The 20136-nt window shown below is 43.9% G+C and overlaps 1 protein-coding gene across 3 annotated transcripts in view; it reads right to left on the bottom strand.

Moving 5' to 3' along the window:
* Window positions 1–20136, bottom strand: part of SORCS1 (sortilin related VPS10 domain containing receptor 1) — a 408602-nt gene that overhangs the window by 275304 nt on the left and 113162 nt on the right. For all 3 annotated transcript variants that reach the window (XM_034776637.1, XM_034776634.1, XM_034776636.1), the window contains exon 2: window positions 12869–12936. In XM_034776637.1, coding sequence (XP_034632528.1) covers window positions 12869–12936 — 68 coding nt within the window. The remainder of the gene's footprint in view (window positions 1–12868; window positions 12937–20136) is intronic.

Here is a 20136-nt window from a genome sequence, read left to right as displayed (position 1 = left end):
CTATGTGAGGATTTTGCCTTCAGGGACAAATGGAGGACATCTAAACCTCTCCCTACCTTTCCCCACAAAGTCATGTAAAACACAAGATGTGGGGGAAATGCTTCCCTGTGCACATCTCATGTCAGACCACTGGTCAGATTGCAAGATAATCAGAGCACTGATACAGTTTTCACACCTAGCTATACAGCACCGCACACACTGTTAGCAAAATACACAGAACCGGCTTATAGAATAAATCCCTTGGGACAAGGAACACATCTGACACCACATTCGTAAAGCACTGTATCAGTTCACAGTGCGATATAAGTGATTTTTAGAATAAACTTACCACCCCTTAAATAAGGTCTCCCAGGTAAGCTGGGGAAATGACTCGGCAGAATAAAAACAATGCAGTCAGCCAGAGAGCCGATTTCTCAAAGACAGAAAGCAAATAAGTTGCCAGAAGCAAAACTGCCTCCAATCTTGGGTGGAGTTGACACCAGGTGCCACATCTCCTCCTTCTACAACCCAGCCAGCCAAATTACAGCCCTAAACTCCTGTGCTGAACTGCCATTAACCCCCTGCTCCCCGGGTACACCCTCTGGCAATGCTTTCGCTCTTCTAGCTGGCCTGCATCTTGGCCCTCCAGACTTGCTAGCCAGTACGGGCGTGCCGACAGTTGACTGGCACAAAGCATTAGAGATGTATTAAACCCAAGATAGCCTAATTGCGCTGGCTTCCTGCAAAGTGCAAAATTGACTTGAAATACTGCTGCTCATAAACAGATCTATTAGCTGCCACAGCCTGGAGCTCAGTTATTCCTGGGGCTTGCTGTCTGTCAGTGCCCCCAGAGCGTGTGTACTATGGGCCTTTTTGCTGAGCAATGGGTGGTCTTGCTTTCTTCCCCCCGCCAAGCTTCCGAGATGAGAAAAATTGCTGCCAAGAAACATTTTAGGTTCTGAGCCTATAGCTACCAGCAGCACAGCACTCAAACAACAGCTTTTCTGTTAACATGTCGAACGTTAGAACGTCTCACTCATGGGGCTTATTACTGTCCATTCAGTTTGTGTCTCTTTTCCACTAGCAGGGCAAGCTAAGATGAGTCTATGTATAACTAACAGACAAGGTGATGGACCCCTGAGCCTGCACAAAGGACCCACTGATTTCCAGTTGGAAGATGGGGGCCACAATGATAACCTCATTTGTCTAAGATCAGGTAGAGAACCAGTTTAATATCGGATATGTTCTCTATCTGGAGAATCCGTCCTGACTTTGCAGGAGATGGACTTGATGTCCTCTCACCCACCTTGTCTCGATGTCCTAATAGTTCTTTTCCCATCCCCTGTGACTAGTTGTCCTCCATCAGTCACACTGAAAGCCATTTAAGATGACAAATGATCCTCAAGAGAAAGGTTGGCCTTGTGACTAGGGCACTGGTCTGGCACTCAGGAGAATTTGGGTCAACTCCAAGGAATGGGACAAGTCAGATCCCATCCCTCCTCATGCCTCAGTTCCTCACCTGTAAGAGCTGGGATAACACTCCTGTTCCTCGCCTATTTAGACTTCAAGGCAGGGAGTGCCTCTCACTTTGTTTTTGCACACCACTGTGTATTAGCAAAATGGGATCCTTGATCTTGATTGGAGCCTCTAGATACTACCACAGTACAAATAGTAATAAATGCTTTTGCTGACACCTCCCCTCTTACTCGGATGCTATTATGGAGGCAAGCCAAAAAGAAATGTGTTGAGCCCTATGAAATTCCAACAGGGCTGCTTATTTAAGGGGGGAAAGCAAGGTGCTGCTTGCACAGAGCCGCTTGCTCAGTAAGGAGCCAATTTTTCATTTAACAAGGTTCATCAAAAGCCGTGATTTCATGCGTACCAAACAGCGATCCAGACTACAGAAATCCCCTTAATACCAGGACTCCTGATCAATTAGTCCATGTGTTACTGTGGTTTTTTTTTTTTAATTTTAATGTTTACCTTTTTGCATTTTTCGTCTTTGCCTTATTTTTTTCCCCAATACCATATATACTGTTGTATGCAGATATGTTATATTAGAAAAGATACTACTATATTAATGGTGACCAGTGGGCAAACAAGTTTGGATAAAGTAAAAAACAATCCACCATCCAAAACCTCGTTCCCATTATTTTTCATTAGCCCCTCAGCATTTCCCAGGGCTGACTGGGATTGGAAGCAGCATATGACACGTAATAATAAAATCTCCTATGGAAGCATCTTCTCAAAAGATTTCCTGCCAGTTTCTGCAGGTGCAGGACACAGAGATAAAGCTGGTAGGCAAATGTGTTCTTTTTCCATAGTTTCAGAGAAAAAGAAAGTTTCCATGGAAAATTTGACTTTTCAGTGAAGTCTCCTCTGTCCAGGCTCTTTACCAGAAAGACCCTCTTGTCCAACGCCCCCCCACCTGAGTCGGGCCACTTACTATCACCCAGGAAAGGGTTCCCTCTCTGGAATCAGGATCCCTGTAACCATCACATCCCTGCCGCTGACCTGTGGGGTGGCATGTTGTAACCTGCCAACCTGCAATGCAGAATGTCCACCACTGCCTTCTAAGGTCCTTTCACTGGGATCAGATTCCCTAGGGGTTTGGCACTCATAGACTTTAAGGTCAGAAGGGACTATCATGATCATCTAGTCTGACCTCCTGCACATTGCAGGCCACAGATGCTCACCCACCCACTCCAGCAATAGACTCCAACCTCTGGCTGAGTTACTGAAGTCCTCAAATCATGGTTTAAAGACCTCAAGTTACAGAGCACTCAAAGCTCTCCCCTTTTGGAACCGCTTCTTCCCTCCAGGAGATATCTTTGCTGTTGAGTCCCCTACCCAGTTCCCCTCAGAAGTCCCTCTCAGAAACTTTCTGTGTTCTGGGGCTTCCTAAGTGAGCCCTCAGAACCCTCAATTAGGCCCAGGGGTTTCTTAGCTAATTAACTGCACCTAACACCTCACAGGTGGCTTGGGGTTGGTCATTCTCCTCAGCAGAGCCTGTCACAAGTAGGCTGAGTGAGTGCCTGACTCCCTCAGGAGCCAGCTACCCCATGACAGCAGCACCGTCCAGTTCTGCAGGAAGAATCTGATTTGGACTGACAAAGGCTTTCGTCTGTTGTTATTATTTAGCATTCATATTGTGGTAATACCTAATGGCCCATTGGGCTAGGCACTGTATCAGTATATGGTAAATGACTCTTCCTTGCCCCAAAGACCTTACAATCTAACAGGCCAGGTACAAACACATAGAGGAGACAAGTGCAGCAGGGTGAGAAGGTGGGATAACAAGCACAACAGGATGTGTACAATTCTTAGCCGGGCAGCAGTGGCAATCACAGCTCTCCACCTGCCTGAAGTAGGTTGTACCTTACTCTACGAATGACAGGAGAGGTGAGTTTTGAGGGAGAACTTGAAGGAGGACAAGGTGGTGGCAATGGACGGCATGTGAACCACCGTTCGGGGAGGCTAGCCCCTGTCCCCACCCTTCCCCTTCCCCCACTCCTTCTGCCCTCGTCTCCCCCTGCTGGAGCCCCAAGCTCCACACAGTGCCCGCCAGACCCTCACCCCAGCCCTGGACCGCCCCAGCCAGCCCACCAAAGCACCTCCAGCCCCAGAGTGCCAGGTGGGCGACCCCAGTGCTCCCAGCTCCCGGGTGCCAGGTGGAGAAGCCCCAGAGCCCCCAGTCCCAGAGGGCCAGGCAGCACAGTCCCAGTGCTCTCAGTGCCAGAACGTCAAGTGGCATGGCCCCAGCGTCCCCAGTCCCGGAGCACCGGGTGGCCCCAGCACTGGCCCCAGCTGCCCCGAATCCCAGGCCGCAGCCCATCCTGCTGTAGCCTGCTTCAGGGAAGAGGAGCAGTCTGGGTTGGGGCCATTGGGGAAGAGCGGAAAGCAGGAGGGGGCCTCAGGGCAGAGCATGGACAGTGACATGCCTGGCTGTTTGGAGAGTCTCAGCATCCCCTGGCCTGCCATACCTGCAGCCCATGGTGGTGGCTTTATGAACTTGGACAAGGACCTTTTCCACCTGTAAGGGGCGGCGTGGGACAGAGTGTGACAGTGCTTGTTGGTGAAATGGAGAATTGCGTGATTAAAGCTACTCTCATAGGCAGAGCGACAATGGAATTGGCAGAGACTCCACAACAACCAGTACTCTTGCCAGCATGGCCAGGATAGGCAAAAGCTGTGATTTGCACTGGTTGAAATTTCCCTTCACTTGCAACCAGGGTAAGCTTGATCAATGCAAATCACTGCTTTGCTTGGGATTTGTGGCGTGGCTTGAATATACCAGTTGCTGGCCCAGTGATTGCTAATCTGGAACTACACCTCTACCCCGATATAACGCGACCTGACAGAACATGAATTCGGATATAACGCGGTAAAAGCAGTGCTCCGGGGAGGGGGGGGGGGACGGGGCTGCGCACTCCAGCGGATCAAAGCAAGTTTGATATAACGCGGTTTCACCTATAATGCAGTAAGTTTTTTTGGCTCCCGAGGACATCGTTATATTGGGGTAGACGTGTATTCCCAAATACAAGCCAGCTGTGATAGGCTCCTATATAACATCAGGTATATTACCAATGAGGCACCAGTTTGGAGCAGTATATAGCATGACAATAGGGCCGGCTCTAGGCACCAGCGTTCCAAGCATGTGCTTGGGGTGGCCCTTTTCAAGGGGCGGCATTCCGGCCCTTTGGGGGCGGCCCTTTTCAAGGGGTGGCACTCCACCCTTTTTTTTTTTTTTTTTTGCACTGGGGGCGGCAAAAAACCTGGCGCCGACCCTGCATGACAAACATGCAGAAAGCCAAATGGCATCCTTGATAGTCCGTTAGCCACCACTTTCCTGGCAGAGTTTCAAATCCAGACAGCAAGTTTCCCATGCAAGCCCAGGGACTCAACACAGAGCACTCAGACAACGAGATGGCAGCAAGATGGATGTGAATAAATTGCATGTGGTCATTAAAATTCTTCAGCTAATAATTTTGAGAGCGGGGAAGAAATGAGCCATTACTGGAGAAAGACTTTGGGTGCTTTCAGGAAATTAATGAATACAAGGGTTCAGACTGGATGGAAAATCATGAGAAAAAGGTCAGTTTGAACCGAGCTATTATGCTTTAGAGTAAACAGTCATCAGCTTACACTGCAAAATATGTGGCAGAGCCGCTGAATGTTTGAATACAGGTTATTTGCAGCGCCCAATCTTCAGCTTTCTCTCCATCCCCTCCTCGAAGAGCACAGCAGCAGTGTACACATGTTTGAACATTTCAGTTTTAATAATGGCTTTAGTCGCAGGCCTTTATAACTGAAGACAAGTCAGTCTGCAACAGGTCATAGCATTCTGCCCGTTCACAGGCCTCTCTAGGTGGTCTCTTTTGCTGGGGAATAACACACTGTTGGCAGGGAACTGAATGAAGCCAGGAAAACCCCCGGAAAGCAGGGCATGAGAGGTGAAGGTGGGGAGCCGGACGCCTGAGAGTGAGGGCCCTCGCTGAACTGTTGCCCTGAACTGTGGCAGTACTTTAGGCTCGCTGAGAACCACTAACCGTTGTGTATCTTATGCATCATCTCTGAATCTGGCCCAGTATGTGAATGTGTATAAAATAATACTGACTTCAATGGAGTTATATCAAGGAACATTTTGCCCCATTGGACCTGTACGATGTGCCTACACAACTCCATGGCATGCAGTTGAACAGGACCCCCGCATTGATTGGATACCACATGGCCAGATTCCTCCTTTTATTAGCCCTTTTATAAAGCAGAACAGCCACTGACAACCCCCATTTAAAGTGTTATAGAGATCTGCGAAGCAGCATGAACATCATACATCTGTTATTTACAGTATATTGATAAAATATGTCACATTAATATTCATAATCATGATTTACATATTGGCTTTCGCGCTGCAATGGGATCACGGGGGTTTTGATTTACCTGGTTGCACTACCACATTTCATGACTGGATGCAACAGAGAACGCACTTTTAATGTGCATAATAAATTTGCATCTTCATTAATGCTGAATATTTTATCCATGCAAAGCAGGCGATGCAGAAGGCACTAGATTGAAATTCTAAACCACGTCACACCTCAAAGGTTGCGGGCTCGATTCTCCTCTGACTCACCCCATGATGTAAATCCATTGGCTTAAATGTAAGTGAGGTCAGAAATGGGACCAGAGAATTCAGCTGTGGAAGAGGCCTGTGTTTATATGGCCCTGATTCCGCAAAATGCTTAAGCAGTGAAGTCATTGAGACTTCAACACACGCTTAAGTGCTTTGCTGAATCACAGCCTATGAAAGCATCTGCTGGAAGTTATAGGTGGGCTTGGCAGAATTCCATTTTTATTGTTTTGGAATTCCAATGGCTAATATCAATATTTATTATATTGGTGGTCAGACAGTAATTATTTAATGACTGTAGCTGTTGAGATTCAAAAAGTTAAAGCTTTATAACACAAATTGTCAACATCAAAAGTCAAAATATACAAAGTAACAGATATCCTTAAATCAAACTCTAATAAATTCTTAAGCAGCATGTTTCTTACTTTGACTATCTGTAAATTTCAATTATTGATGCAAATATGTTTTTTTATCATTTTGAGTGTGTATGGTAAAATTGACATTTACCAATAAAAATCTAATCCTTCCAAGCCTTGTTACATACCAACGTCCATAAGACTTTGCTAACATCATTGGAATTCACATTGGTAGCATGCAAAGTACCCCAGGAAGCCTCTTACTAATATCAACTAGGGTTGGGAGAAACTGACTAGGTTTCTATTGTAAGGTTTTATTCTTAAAATCATAGAATCTCAGGGTTCGAAGGGACCTCAGGAGGTCATCTAGTCCAACCCCCTGTTCAGGACTAATCCCCAGCCAGATTTTTGCCCCAGATCCCTAAATGCCCCCCTCAAGGATTGAGCTCACAACCGTGGGTTTAGCAGGCCAATGCTCAAACCACTGAGCTATCCCTCCCATCCCTAATGCCCATCACCCTGGTATCTGATCACCTTCCATGTAAAATCAATAGCAACTGCGACGTCCCTAGTGGACTTGGGTGCTGAGCACAAAGCATCCCATCCTGAGATGGGTGGAGGGCACTGAGCTCCCACTGAAGTCAGGAAATCAAATCCTGAGGTCCTTATTGAGGCCCCACTCAGGCAAGGACCCCACTAGGATCAAATTGTAAAATATACAGCTTCCTGTGTGAAAAACTGAGCATGTGAACTCAAACCCCAGTACCCTCAGGCATTCAGGAGAGCGACAGCCAAGGGTTTGAATGTTCACAGGAGGGAAAAACAAAATAGAGGCACATGCAAAATTCATTTTTAAATTCAAGTGAATTCCCATAGGACAGTGGTTTTCAGACCACCGGGGTCCGCAGATTATGTCTAAGATTTCCAAAGGGGACCGCACCCTCCATTTGAAATTTTGTAGGGATCCATAAATAAAAAATGTTGAAAACCACTAGGAGATACGTGGCAGCATTTCCCTGGCTCTGATATTCGGGTAAGGAAACTAACTTAGTCACTCGGTGTAATTGAAGTACTGAATTTAGTGATACAAATATTTCAAATAGCTCTTTTCAAGTGCCTTTTCCCCAAAACTGCCAGTTAGAATGTATTCAATAAAAGGTCTCTCTCTGTCACTTTTTTGAATTGATTTGTTTCTCCTGCTTTCTCCAGCTCAGACACCCTAATCCCCTGCAGCTGCAACTTGTGCCATGTCTCTAAACCACAGGTTATGACCTTATTAATGCAGCTCAGCAGGTGGAAAATAAAAGTGCATTGAACCAGCCTGAGAAACACAGGAGATTGATTTATGGAATAATGGGGTATCTGGGAAGTTTCATTCAAAACAGGCAAGTGTATCTCACAAAGCTTTAAAGTGCTCTGGTATAACATAATTCTCATTTGTCGCAAGTATACTCCATACAGTCAAAAACAGGTAGAGGATATTTAACATAACCTGTAATTAGACAACATCATGTGATCCAAAAGGAGAAGGGAAGGTGAAATTGATCATGGTCCGTTTTGGTCCTTCCTCTGCTGACTCACAAAAGCAAACTGAGGAGAGAGCAAAGGGGTGATGGTGATGACACATGCATATGCCTCTACAAACACAACATCCTGGATGAGCGGAGCTGTAAACTGCTTTCCACTTCTACCACCTTTTATCCAGGGAACACAGGGTGCTTTGCAAACATGAATTCATTGAGACTTCTAACAAACTCGGTGAGGAAGGTAAATATTTTTTTTCTGTTTCACAGCTGAGTAAACTGATAGAGAGGTTAAGAGACTCTTGTTCAAGATCACACAAGAAGTTCATGACAAAGCTGGAAACAGAATCCGGGAATTCTGAAACGCTCTCTACTGCTTTAACCACTGTAATAATTCTAGTTATTCTGTACATATTATTTTAGATTTTCAAACCATAGCAAACATGAATCATCTCACCCTCAAAACATGCCTAGGAAATATGGTGATTAATATCCCCATTTTACATTTGCCTGAAGCTTCACAGCAAGGCAGTGGCAGAGCTGGGATTTGAATAAAGGAGTTTCAAGTTCAATGCACTAGGCCATGCTGCTTGCATCCCTTCCAAGTTAGAAGTTCAAGAGCCTGGTTTCATGTGCACCCATTTTACACAGGTGTAGCCCTAATGACTTCAACGTCCGTACTCTTTGTTGACCAAACATTGGTGTAGGTAAGATCTGAGATATGGAGACTTTTGCAGCCCTTGTTTTGCAGGACTAATCGATTTTGGGGGGATAAGGCAGGTGAAGATGGGGGTACTATCTTGGGGACGATTTAAAGCAGAAAATGTAATTGGTTGGAGAAGTGAGTGGGATAAATTGGATGCCTACCATGTATGACAGCGTGCCTTAATCTTGCAACTGTTTACACCTGTGCTTAAACAGAGGCAGCACGGCTTAGTGGACAGAGCACTGACTAGGATTCAGGATACCCGAGTTCTGATCCTACCTGTGTCACTGGCCCGCTGGATGACCTTGGGCAAGTCATTTTCCCGCTCTGTGCCATCTGTAAAATGGGGATAATGGTACTGAGCTCCTTGGTAAAGCCCTTTGAGATCTACTGATGAAAGGCACTATACAAAAGCTAGGGATTCTTATCAGAAGTCATCCCACTGATTTCAATGGGACAGCTCAATGGAATAAAGTAAAGCCCATGCCTAAATGTTTGCAGGGCTAAGGCTAACAGCATGCAATTAGTCGCTTTTCCTCTTCAGGCCCTGAATGAAAAGTTCAACGCTGGGCTCCCCAGAACTCTGATCACATCAAAAAAAAAAAGAAAAGGAGAAGATTATTTCCCTCCACTCCCCACCGAGTCTATATCTGTTATTCTGACATTTTATTTATCTCAGACCTAAGCTTATCTTGCTCCTGTAGTAAAAACCATCATCTTCTCCCAAGTCTCAAAGTGTAATCCTCTTTGTGATCCAAGAGATAACTGAGAGAGGAAGAAAAATAAAACCTCGAATAATTGCTCGGCGTGAGATAATCTTTGCTTCTCCCTCTTTTCTCTTTCTTGAATGAATAAAATAAATAAATAAAACCCAAGAAGGGCGAGACAAGAAAAATCTATGGAGAGGATTATGGTGTAATTAATGCCAGGTCCAGCCGACAAGAAATCTCATTCGCTCGCTTCAGAGGCACCATCTCACTTGCCACCAAGAGCCTATTGATCCACTACGGGTATGTCTACACGACAGCCGCTAGAGTGGGACAGCTATGACACTGCAGCTGTAGGGCCATATTGTAGACACTTTCTACATTGACGGAGGGGATTTGCCATCAATGTAGCTAATCCACGTCTTTTGAGAGGTGGTAGCTAGGTTAACAGAGAATTCTTCCATCAACCTAGCTGCATCTACAACCAGGCTTTAGGCTGACTTTACTACAGCACTCAGGAAGCAAAATTTTTCACAGCCCTGAGAGACATAGCTAGGTAGATCTAATTATTAAGTGTAGATCAGGCCTGAAGCTTAACTTTCAAGAAGACAGTCACCCTCTTTCCTTGCATCTCCCTTTTGCTGTTTTTCTCACATACGCAAGTCAGCCGCCAATAGCCTTTTTACTCACTGGATTTGTGGCGAGCTCCATACATTATGACTGCAGAAGGAGGACAGGACTGAAGTTAAATCGGCTGAGGAATTCAAAAGAAATGCCATCCTGGCCGATATTAGTAGATTTATAAAAAAAATAAATCCGTATGCTATGGTCAGTAGGCGGTGTGTGTTATAGATTGCTATAGAGTCCAACTGGTCAACAGACAGCTTATGACCATCGATAACTCCTTCGACTGCCGAGTTTATAACTAGAACTGGGCAAATTTTTTCAGCCAAAGCTTTTTTAACATAAAAAAAACTTGTGAAAATTCATGTTCATTTTCTCTGATTGTTTTTGGTTAAAAAAAAAACAAAAAACTTTAAAAATCTGGAAAAAAAACAATGTTTTGTTTTGACACTTTTTACGTTTCAGTTTTTTTTATTCAAAATTACTTTTGTTTTGAAATTTCTTTGCATCTTATTAATGAAAATCTTTCACTTTGACCGAAAATAATTTTTTGACTTTTCATTTAGGTGAATATTTAAAAAAAAAAATGGTTTCAGCTCGAGCCAACCCAATTTTTGTTCAGTTTTTCAGAACCGTTAGTGAACCAAAAAATCAGTAATCCACATAGCTCTACTTTTAACCAGTTATAACACAAACTACTCATAAACAGCTCTACTTATAAACAATTGCTAATCATTTTCCAGCCCTTTATTAATGTACCCTTAATATGTTATATGTATGCCATGTATCACAAAGAAGACACTTTTCCTAGGTCGTGTGTAGATACAGAAAGACGTGCTTTTCTCTTCTATCTTTTGGAAACAGTCACCGATGTGCCAGAGCAAAGTAAACCAGGGACAGTGTGTTCTTTTATGGGCCAACATCAGCTCTCGAGAAATAAAACAAATCAGAGAAATGAAGGATAATTTTTTCCTCCCTCTTATTTCTATTTTCCTTGATTTTTTTTATATAAGTGTATCAGGTGCTTTAAATAACAAGTGCCCTTCCACCATTTTCTCTCCTGTTACACCGAAAATGGGAAACCTCCAATGGGACAATCACAAGGATCCTTGCTCACGGCCTCTGGTGAAGCAAAAAAAAAAAAAAAAAAACAGATTTCACCAGGAAAGCAGGGGAAAGAAAATAGCAACAAAACATACTTAACACTCGTATGAACATTCTTCCTCTGAGGCTCTCGAAGCAATTGACAAACTCAAGGTTCAAGCCGAAGCCCATTGAAGTCAATGGGAAACATTCCCAGATAGCTCAGAGGCTGAAAAATCTGACGCAGGTGCTCGATGTGCAGGTGAGAGTAACGACGACAATAGAGACAGCAGGATCGCTCCTGAGCTTCAAGTTAAGCACGTGCCTCAGGAGCCCTAGAGAGGACTTTAGCTGTGATCATTGCATAAAACTCACTGACTGCCAATAAGAATTCAGCAGGAGGAAATAAGGTAGCATATGCCCTTAATTAATTAACCCTCCCAAAAGACTACTGTGAGGTAAATAAATATCCCTATGCCCTTCTAATGAAAGGGTAAACCGAGGCAACAGCAGCTTGCTCATGCACACAGAGCATCTCAGTAACAAATTTGGGAAGCAATTCAGGGGCTCACTGCTTTTCTTTTCCCTCCCAGCATATGAGCAGCTTCTGTTGACCTCAGCAAGAGTTACTATCATACAACCAGAGAACTGGGAACCCAGGAGTCTTGACTAACAGGCCATCTAATCTAACCACTAGATGACACTCCCAGTCAAGCAGTAAGTGTAGGCAGACAACTTCATTTCAATGTGCATAATGTACCTGGCCTATTCATAAACCTCTACAAGAGAAGGAAACATGGAACTGTGAAGTGGTGATCAATCACCCAGTCCTAATAACAATGGATATAGGCCAGGAAACCCTTACTATTCACTTGAACAGTCCTCAAACACACGAGCACCCATACAGGCCCTACACATGAGCTACAATAGAACCTCAGAGTTATGAACATCAGAGTTATGAATTGACCGGTCAACCACACACCTCATTTGGAACCAGAAGTATGCAATCAGGCAGCAGCAGAAACACACACACACACACACACACACAAAAGCAAATACAGTACAGCACTGTGTTAAACATAAATGACTAAAAAATAAATAAAGGGAAAGTTTAAAAAAAGATTTGACAAAGTAAGGAAACTGTTTCTGTGCTTGTTTCCTTTAAATTAAGATGGTTAAAAGCAACATTTTTCTATGCATAGTAAGGTTTCAAAGCTGTATTAAGTCAATGTTCAGTTGTAAACTTTTGAAAGAACCACCATGGTGTTTTGTTCAGAGTTACGAACATTTCAGAGTGACAAACAAACAAGGTTGTTCCCGAGGTGTCCATAACTGTAGTTCTACTCTAGGATCACTGGGGCAGCTTTGTGGAATGGAGCTCTTGTCATTGCAAACTGAAATCAAGTGTTACAGATCAAAACAGGCGGGTTGCTGGTTGGGTTTTGATCAATTGGTTTATTAATTCTGAAAAGGATTGTGTGTAAAAAAAACCCAAAAACAAAAAAACCCACCTAAGTGACAGTTACATGAAATGTCTTATCTAGCTAGCTGAACAAGACAATCAGACCTCAGTCCCATCATCCCCAAGAATGAGAGAACAAAGGACAAAGAGAGAGAGAGAGAGAGAGAGAGAGAGAGCGAGCGAGAGCTTAGCTGTGAACCTTCCAGCATGTAAAAAATCCAATTAAATTCAATAAAAGAACTGTACCGGACTGTTCATGTTTAAGTAAGACGGTAATTATTAGCTCAATTTATCTACGTACCTCCAAAGCGAGCTCTCGGTGATGCTCCCCAGGTTGTAGTCATACAGCTTTGTCAGAATTAGAATCACCTGGAGGCAAAAGAAGAAATCATGGTTAGTCTGAAACAATTACAATCTCCTAGAACTGAAATGACCCAAGGGAGGGTTTAGGATTCCTTTAATGGGTGCTTAACATAATTGAATGAATTGTTAAAGCATTTGCCTAAACTGACATGGGAAGTGCTTGCAGATGCTGTATGTTGAACTGAGCAGACCTTTCCCTGTTCAACACTGCTGTACCATTATACGGTGCGTTCTTCCCCCAGAAGGCAAAGTGGGTGACAAAAATACACCAGACAAAATAATTTCAGATACAGGAGGATATCTGCAGTATGTGGCAGAAAGAGTGATTGCCTCCCATTGGGATTCCTGACCATGAGAACCACCAGCCTGTAATGGCGCAGAGGTCCTTCTGGGCCAGGATCTTGTCTTTCATGGTGGTCAGTACCAGAAGAAGATGCAAGAACCCTGAAGAAGGCCAATGTGGGCTAATCTGTCCCCCATGAAGGCCTCATTCTAACCCCTAAAAAGTAGAGAGTGGCTTAAATTCCAAAGTATGAGGTTTTGGATCCCTTCCAACATTGCCTGACAAAAACTTCTGTCAGGCAACCTACTCATACCTTACGGGTCCTTTAACTATGCTGGGTTTTGCTTTAAATTAAGGATTTCTGGGCCAGATCCTTCACCTCTTACTGACACGAGTGCAAATTAGGCATTCATACAAGACTTCCTCCTGGTTTGGGCAATAGCTCCATCCTGTGCTCCAGCTTTTGGCCTTTCCTGAAACTAGGACGTGCTAGTACATCTGCACGGATCCATTGCAGGGGAAGAATAGCTGTGATTGAAAGCTAAAGTAGCCAGCGGGCTGCAGCAGCTGCACCATGGTCATGGGAGAGGATTGCAAAAAGAACAGTTCCTTGGGCTATGCGCAGGGACCAAGATTTAGCCTTGGATCACTGCTCTGTGGGGTAGATATTGTTATAACCACATCACAGATATACAAGCTGAGCCATGGGGAAGTGAAGACCAGAATTTTTAAAAATGGGTGCCCAAAGTTAGGCATCTAAAGCTGAATTTAGACATCTAAATAAGTCATTGGATTCTCAAACTCCCATGAGACTGTCAAGATTACTTGTATGTACTTGTATGTATTTGCTGGTCTTAGTCAGTTGCTTTTGTGAGCCTTTCATACAGCAATAGTGGAGAGAAAAGACACTTAAACAACAATATGTAAACATGATTGTAAAAGCGCAAAAAACTGGTGGAGGACTATGGGGCAACGGCCAGGCCTGAGACGATATCTAGCTAAAGCTGCTCCGGAAATGGGCTTTGCTCCTGCGAAACATTTTGATTAAACATGAATAAAAGATTTTGTTTTCATCAACACTTTTTCTTCAAAAGTTTGAGTTTTTGTCAGTCCCCCAAAACAAAGCAAAAAACCGACTGATTTGGGGGGGAAGGGGTCTGGATTAAGAGTTGCGGGTTTCAGTTGCTGAAAACCAAAAAGGTCCACATTTGGCTTGGTCTACACTACCAATTTATGTCCATATCACGACATCGCTCAGGGGTGTGGAAAATCCACACCTGAGCAATGTAGTTATACTGACCTAACACCCGTGTTGACAGTCTCGACGGGAGGGCTTGTCCTGTTGAAAAGGCTAGCGCCTCTCAGAGAGGTGAAGTACCCATGCTGACAGGAGAAGCTCTCCTGTTGGCGTAGGTAGCCTCTTCATTAAGTGCAACAGCGGCACAGCTGCAAGTGTAGACAATCGCTTAATGAAAAGGTGTTCACCCCCAGGTGATGTGGTGTTTTTCTCTTTTTCATCTTTGTCCTGTGTCAGTCCATTTCGAGTGACTTTCTAGTTTCACCTGTTTAGTTGATATTGGGGCATTTAGTGCATTGGAAGAGGTACGCCACATGTAGGACCCATGGATCTTGAAAGGCGTGTTGTGGTCCAGTGCCTCTTGGAGTTGGTGTGTCCTGGTCCGTGTGGAGCTTGCTTCTGATGATGAGCTTGGAGAGACTGGGGGAGGGGAGGGTTGTTTGAAGGCCAGAAGAAGGGGTTCAGAAATGATTTCTTTCAGAATCAAGTCTCCATTGAGTATGGGTTGTAGTTGTTTGATGTTACCCCCCATGGGTTCCAGTGTGGAGTGGCAGATGAGAACTAGGAGTGTGTGGTTGGAGGACATTTTATTTCTGTAGTGAAGCAAGTTTTCTCAGGGTATTTGGGGCAGCCTGTTCCATGATACGATCGACTTGTCTGGTGGAGTGTCCTTGTTTGGTGAAAGCTGTTTTGAATGTGTTAAGGTGTATATCCTGGACTTTCTACTCAGAGAATATTCTGTGGTATCTGTGTGCCTAGTTGTAGATAACAGATTTCTTGATGTGTTTGGGGCGGTTACTGGATCTACGAAGGTAAGTGATCAGTGGGTTTCTTGTACATAGTTGTCTGTAAGGTTCCGTTGTTGAAGCTGATCGTGGTGTCCAGGGAACTGATGCTAGTGTGGGAGCGTTCTAGAGAGAGTCTCATGGATGGATGATGGCTGTTGAAGTCGTGGTGGAAATCTATGAGGGAGGTTAAGTCATCTGTCCAGAGGATCAAAATATCATTGATGTATCTCAGGTATATCACTGGTTTCGTGGTGCATTTGTCCAGAAATTGTTCTTTAAGATGGCCCATGAAGAGTTTGGCATATTGGGAAGCCATCCCAGGGCTGTTCCCATCATTTGGGCAAAGTATTTGTCATTGAATGTAAAATTGTTATGGGTGAGGATGCAATGGATGAGTTTGGCAATGTGTTTGGGGTGGATATATGAGGGCCATCCATTGCCATGTAAATATTTGTGGCAGGCAACTATGCCATCATTGTGAGGGATGTACTGTATAGGGAAGTGACATACATGGTGGCAAGGATGGTGTTTTAATGTTGAGAAGTTTGTGGAGGAAGCCGGTTGTGTCCTGGGGGAAGCTGGCCCTTTGTGTGGCAAATGGTTGAGGATGGGTGCTATGAGTCCCAATATTCCTTCAGTAAGAGTGCTGTGGCCCACAGCACACCTCTGAAGATCACAGCACGTGGTGTACCTCATCCAGTGCACTAAATGCCCTAACAACAACTATGTGGGTGAAAACAGACCATCACCACACTCTTAAATGAACTCACAGGAAAATGATCAAAGACAAAAACACTATTGCCTGTGGGTGAACACTTTTCACAAAGCCATCACCCTATATCTAACCTATCAGTCCTCATCCTCAAAGGAAACCTACATAGCTCTTTAAACAGACGAGCCTGGGAGCTTAAATTCATAACTTTGCTAGACATGACATCAAGATGTTTCTGCTTTGCTGTAACCTTTGTTCCCTCCAAAACAAAATTTCAGCGAAACTGACACCATTTCACAAAGTATTTCAGTTTCAACAGAACTGCATTTGCTGATGACAAACTGTTGTGTCAAAGTTTTTCCAAACCTGTTCTAGGAATTGCTCTGCATTCTACAAATCTGATGCAAAGCTCAAGGGAGTACAATCCCATTTAGGGACGTGGTTCTTTGCTTCTTAATAATATTGCGCTGGCACACGATGGCTCCCAGTGGTGGATGGTAATCTCAATACACATTATATAAATTCTTTGTCCTACTCCCACCTATGTCAATGGGAATGTATCCACTGATTTCAATGACAGCAGGATCTGTTATTTGCAGGCTTGGCAGAATGAAATTTTTTCTTTTTTTTTTTTTCTTGTAATAATTTCAACAGCTAATAATGTTTATTTTAAAACTTTTTTTTCAATTTTTAGCAATTTAAATGTTCACAACTGTTTAAAACCCATGATTGCATGCTTTTTTTTTTTTTTTTTTTTACATTTTCATCTGTTTAAATTTGCACAGTCACAGGAAATTGGGAGGGTCAGACAATTATTTAATTATAGTAGACATTCAGATTCAAAAAGTTAAAGCTTTACAATAATTAAAACAGAAATTGTCTACATCACATGTCAAAATATACAAAGTAAATATCCTTAAATCAAACTCTAATGAGTTCTCAAGCAGAATTTTTCTGACTTTGCCTGTATGTAAATTTCTAATGTTATGTATGGAATTATTTTTTTCAGTTTGTGGATGTATGGTGAAATCAGTGTTTACCAACATTTACCGATAAAAGTCTAATCCCTCCAAGCCTAGTTATCGGAGAAACACTTTCACATCCGGATCATTATGAGGAGAGCACTTTCAGATCCTTCTTGGGAAGGGACACCATATAAATAGAAGGCATTTTTGTTATTTCATTACTTGGTGAGGTCTATCTAGGTTCTTAGTCTATGCCCGTCACTGTGGTATCTGGTCACCTTATAATAGTCTATTGGATTTTATTCTAGAAACATATAGACAACCCCCTGCCATCATAGTAGATGAAAGATTAAAGGACTTATCCAAGGTCACACACTGAATCAGTAGCAGAGCCAAGAAGTGAGGCCAGCATTCCAAATTCCCAGTCCAGAGCCTTGACCACAAAACTACTTTTTCTGCCATCTCCTGGTGTAGGGATTCTGACTTCAACACACTTCTGCACAGGATGCTGCACATATAACATGTCTCTTAGGTTTCATCAGAGAACATCTCCACAACAGTCTCTTTTTTCCATTCACTTTACCTCAAGCAGCAGCAATAGGGTTACTCCAAACCAAGACACACAGGCAACATGAACAAGTCACGGTTGGGCAGCAAAATTGCTTATTTATGCCAAATTCCCATATGCATTTTTTGTTAAACTGTTATTTCAATAACCTGTGCAAGACCATCTTTTTAAAAAAGTATTATTTCTCCTTTTCATTTCATTATTTCTCCTGTTTTCATTTCTTTGTTATTCAGACTGCAAAAGGTTAGTTTGTGTTTAATATCATGGTGGGTTTTGTTGTTGCAGTGGTTGGTTTTTTGCTTTGTTTTCCCGGGCTGTCGCCAGATAGCTTAGAGGAACCTAATGATCAGAGACATGCATATTATGTTGTTCTAAATGTCAGAATATGGGCGGTGATGGAACGCTGTAATGAAATGAAACAGAATGTCTCACCCTTCACATTTGTTTGTTTTTTTCTGTTTCCCGCTCCCCACATTTACCAATCAACACAAACTAACAAGGGCAAGAAGAAAAGAACAGCCAAAATAGTGGTGCGTGCAACATACACACACAGGAGCTGAAAATCTGGTTTTATGCCTGTGAGCTCTTTTAAAAACTGAGATGAAAAGAGAAACGTTCTTTTCAGGGATATAAACTCTGCTATTACAGCCAAAGTTACAGCTTTGCTTTCATGCCCCTGAAGTAAGGTGGTTTCGAAACGGGTCCCTCATCTTTCCCTGTTTAAGGGAAGTGGCACAGGATGCGATGGCCTTCTGGCAGAGGGGGGCTTCGCTCAGGGGCAGCTCTATTCTTTTTGCTGCCCCGAGCACGGCAGTGAGGCAGCCTTCGGTGGCGTGCCTGCGGGAGGTCCGCCAGTCCCGCGCCTTCAATTGTGGAATAAATTGCAGGACTATCAGTCCTCAAGTGATGTAGCCTGCATCCTCACTGCACAATGAGTGGGTTTCGGGACAGTAAAAGCAGTCCCTTGGGTCTCACCTGTATTCCCAGCCAGGCAGGCTAGCCAGGGCTTAAAGCACCCACAAACCCAGGTCAGAGGTTTTCTGTGTGGATGGTAGGGGGCAGTTGGGCTAAAGCCCTGGTAAACTGTGCAGTAAAGACATGTCCTGCATGGCAGGGATGAGAAAAGGAAACACTGTTAAGCCATGTCTAAGGCCTTGTCTAAAATTGTGGCAGCATGTAGGGTATCTGTAGCTACACACTGCAGTGCATAGCTACATGCGGCAGTGAAATGTTCTGGCAGGGGGGAGGCAGCCGGGAGTTGCCAGAGCCTTTTCCCGCTGTCTCTCCCCGGCCGGAGTTTTTGCCCATGGCTGGAGCCTTTCGCTGCAGCAGGGAAAGGCTCCGGCCGTGGGGAGGAAGCCGGACACTACATTGCTAACAGTAGCAGTGTAGATAAGGGAGGCATTGCATGGTTGTGTAGAGAGCCATGCAGAGTATATATCCTAGAATTCTGCTGTCTCTCTATTTTACTCACCTAAGCAGTGCCTCACAGTCTACACGGATATTTATACGTGTGGTAGCTGGGTATGCAATGTCTGTACTCCAGATGCCACCATAACTGTAAACCTACTCTATATCACCACTACTAAGGACCCACTGTGCAAAAAAGCCCCTGCATCCTCAAACTTAACCTTATTTTGACAAAAAGTTCCTTCCGGTTGGAGACATTTGATCATCTCTATCAAGGGTCAGCAACCTTTCAGAAGTGGTGTGCCGAATCTTCATTTATTCACTCTAATTTAAGGTTTCGCGTGCCAGTCATACATTTTAACATTTTTAGAAGGTCTCTTTCTAAAGTCTATAATATATAACTAAACTATTGTTGTATGTAAAGTAAATAAGGTTTTTAAAATGTTTAAGACGCTTCATTTAAAATTAAATTAAAATGCAGAGCACCCCAGACCGGCGGCCAGGACCCAGGCAGTGTGAGTGCCACTGAAAATCAGCTCTCGTGCCGCCTTCAGCACACATGCCATAGGTTGCCTACCCCTGATCTATATTCTCACCAATCCCTCAGCTCCTGACTGCAAATGTCTTCCACTTATACAGCACAACAGGATTTTATAGCAACTTTTATAGCTCTGTGGTGGGAAGGCTTCTTCAAACAGAAGAAACCAATCAAATAAAGTCTGTTATAACTTCCAGGGGATTGGCTGTTATAAGCTATTGTGACTAGACTGACCTAAAACTGTGTCAGGAAGAGGCACCCTACAGGATCCAAATGCTGACTCCAAAAGGCACAACAGGCCCCCTATTTGGGTAGGTATAAACAGAAACTTTTCCTTAAACTTATCAGCCTTCTATACACTAATACAGTCTGTACCTGCTTAAGCAGTGGGTCCAGCTGCACCAGAAGTGACCATGGAGTTAAAAATGGTTCAGCCCTCTTTTATGCTAGTATTTAAACTGCACTCTAGTGGATAGGGGAGTGGGATCCAGGAGACCCAGATTCTGTCCCTGCTGTTGATGCCCATGACCCAAAGGAGCTGGGGATGAGGGGTTTGGGGTGTGGGAGGAGCTCAGGACTGGGGCAGAGGGTTGGGGTGGGGCCAGGAATGAGGGGTTCAGGGTTTGGGGGGGGGGCTCAGGGCTG

Source organism: Trachemys scripta, chromosome 7 (genome assembly GCF_013100865.1).
Source record: "Trachemys scripta elegans isolate TJP31775 chromosome 7, CAS_Tse_1.0, whole genome shotgun sequence".
In the NCBI taxonomy this organism is placed as follows: Eukaryota; Metazoa; Chordata; order Testudines; family Emydidae; genus Trachemys; species Trachemys scripta.
Note: the sequence above shows the minus strand (reverse complement) of the source record. Positions and strands in the feature narration are given on the sequence as shown.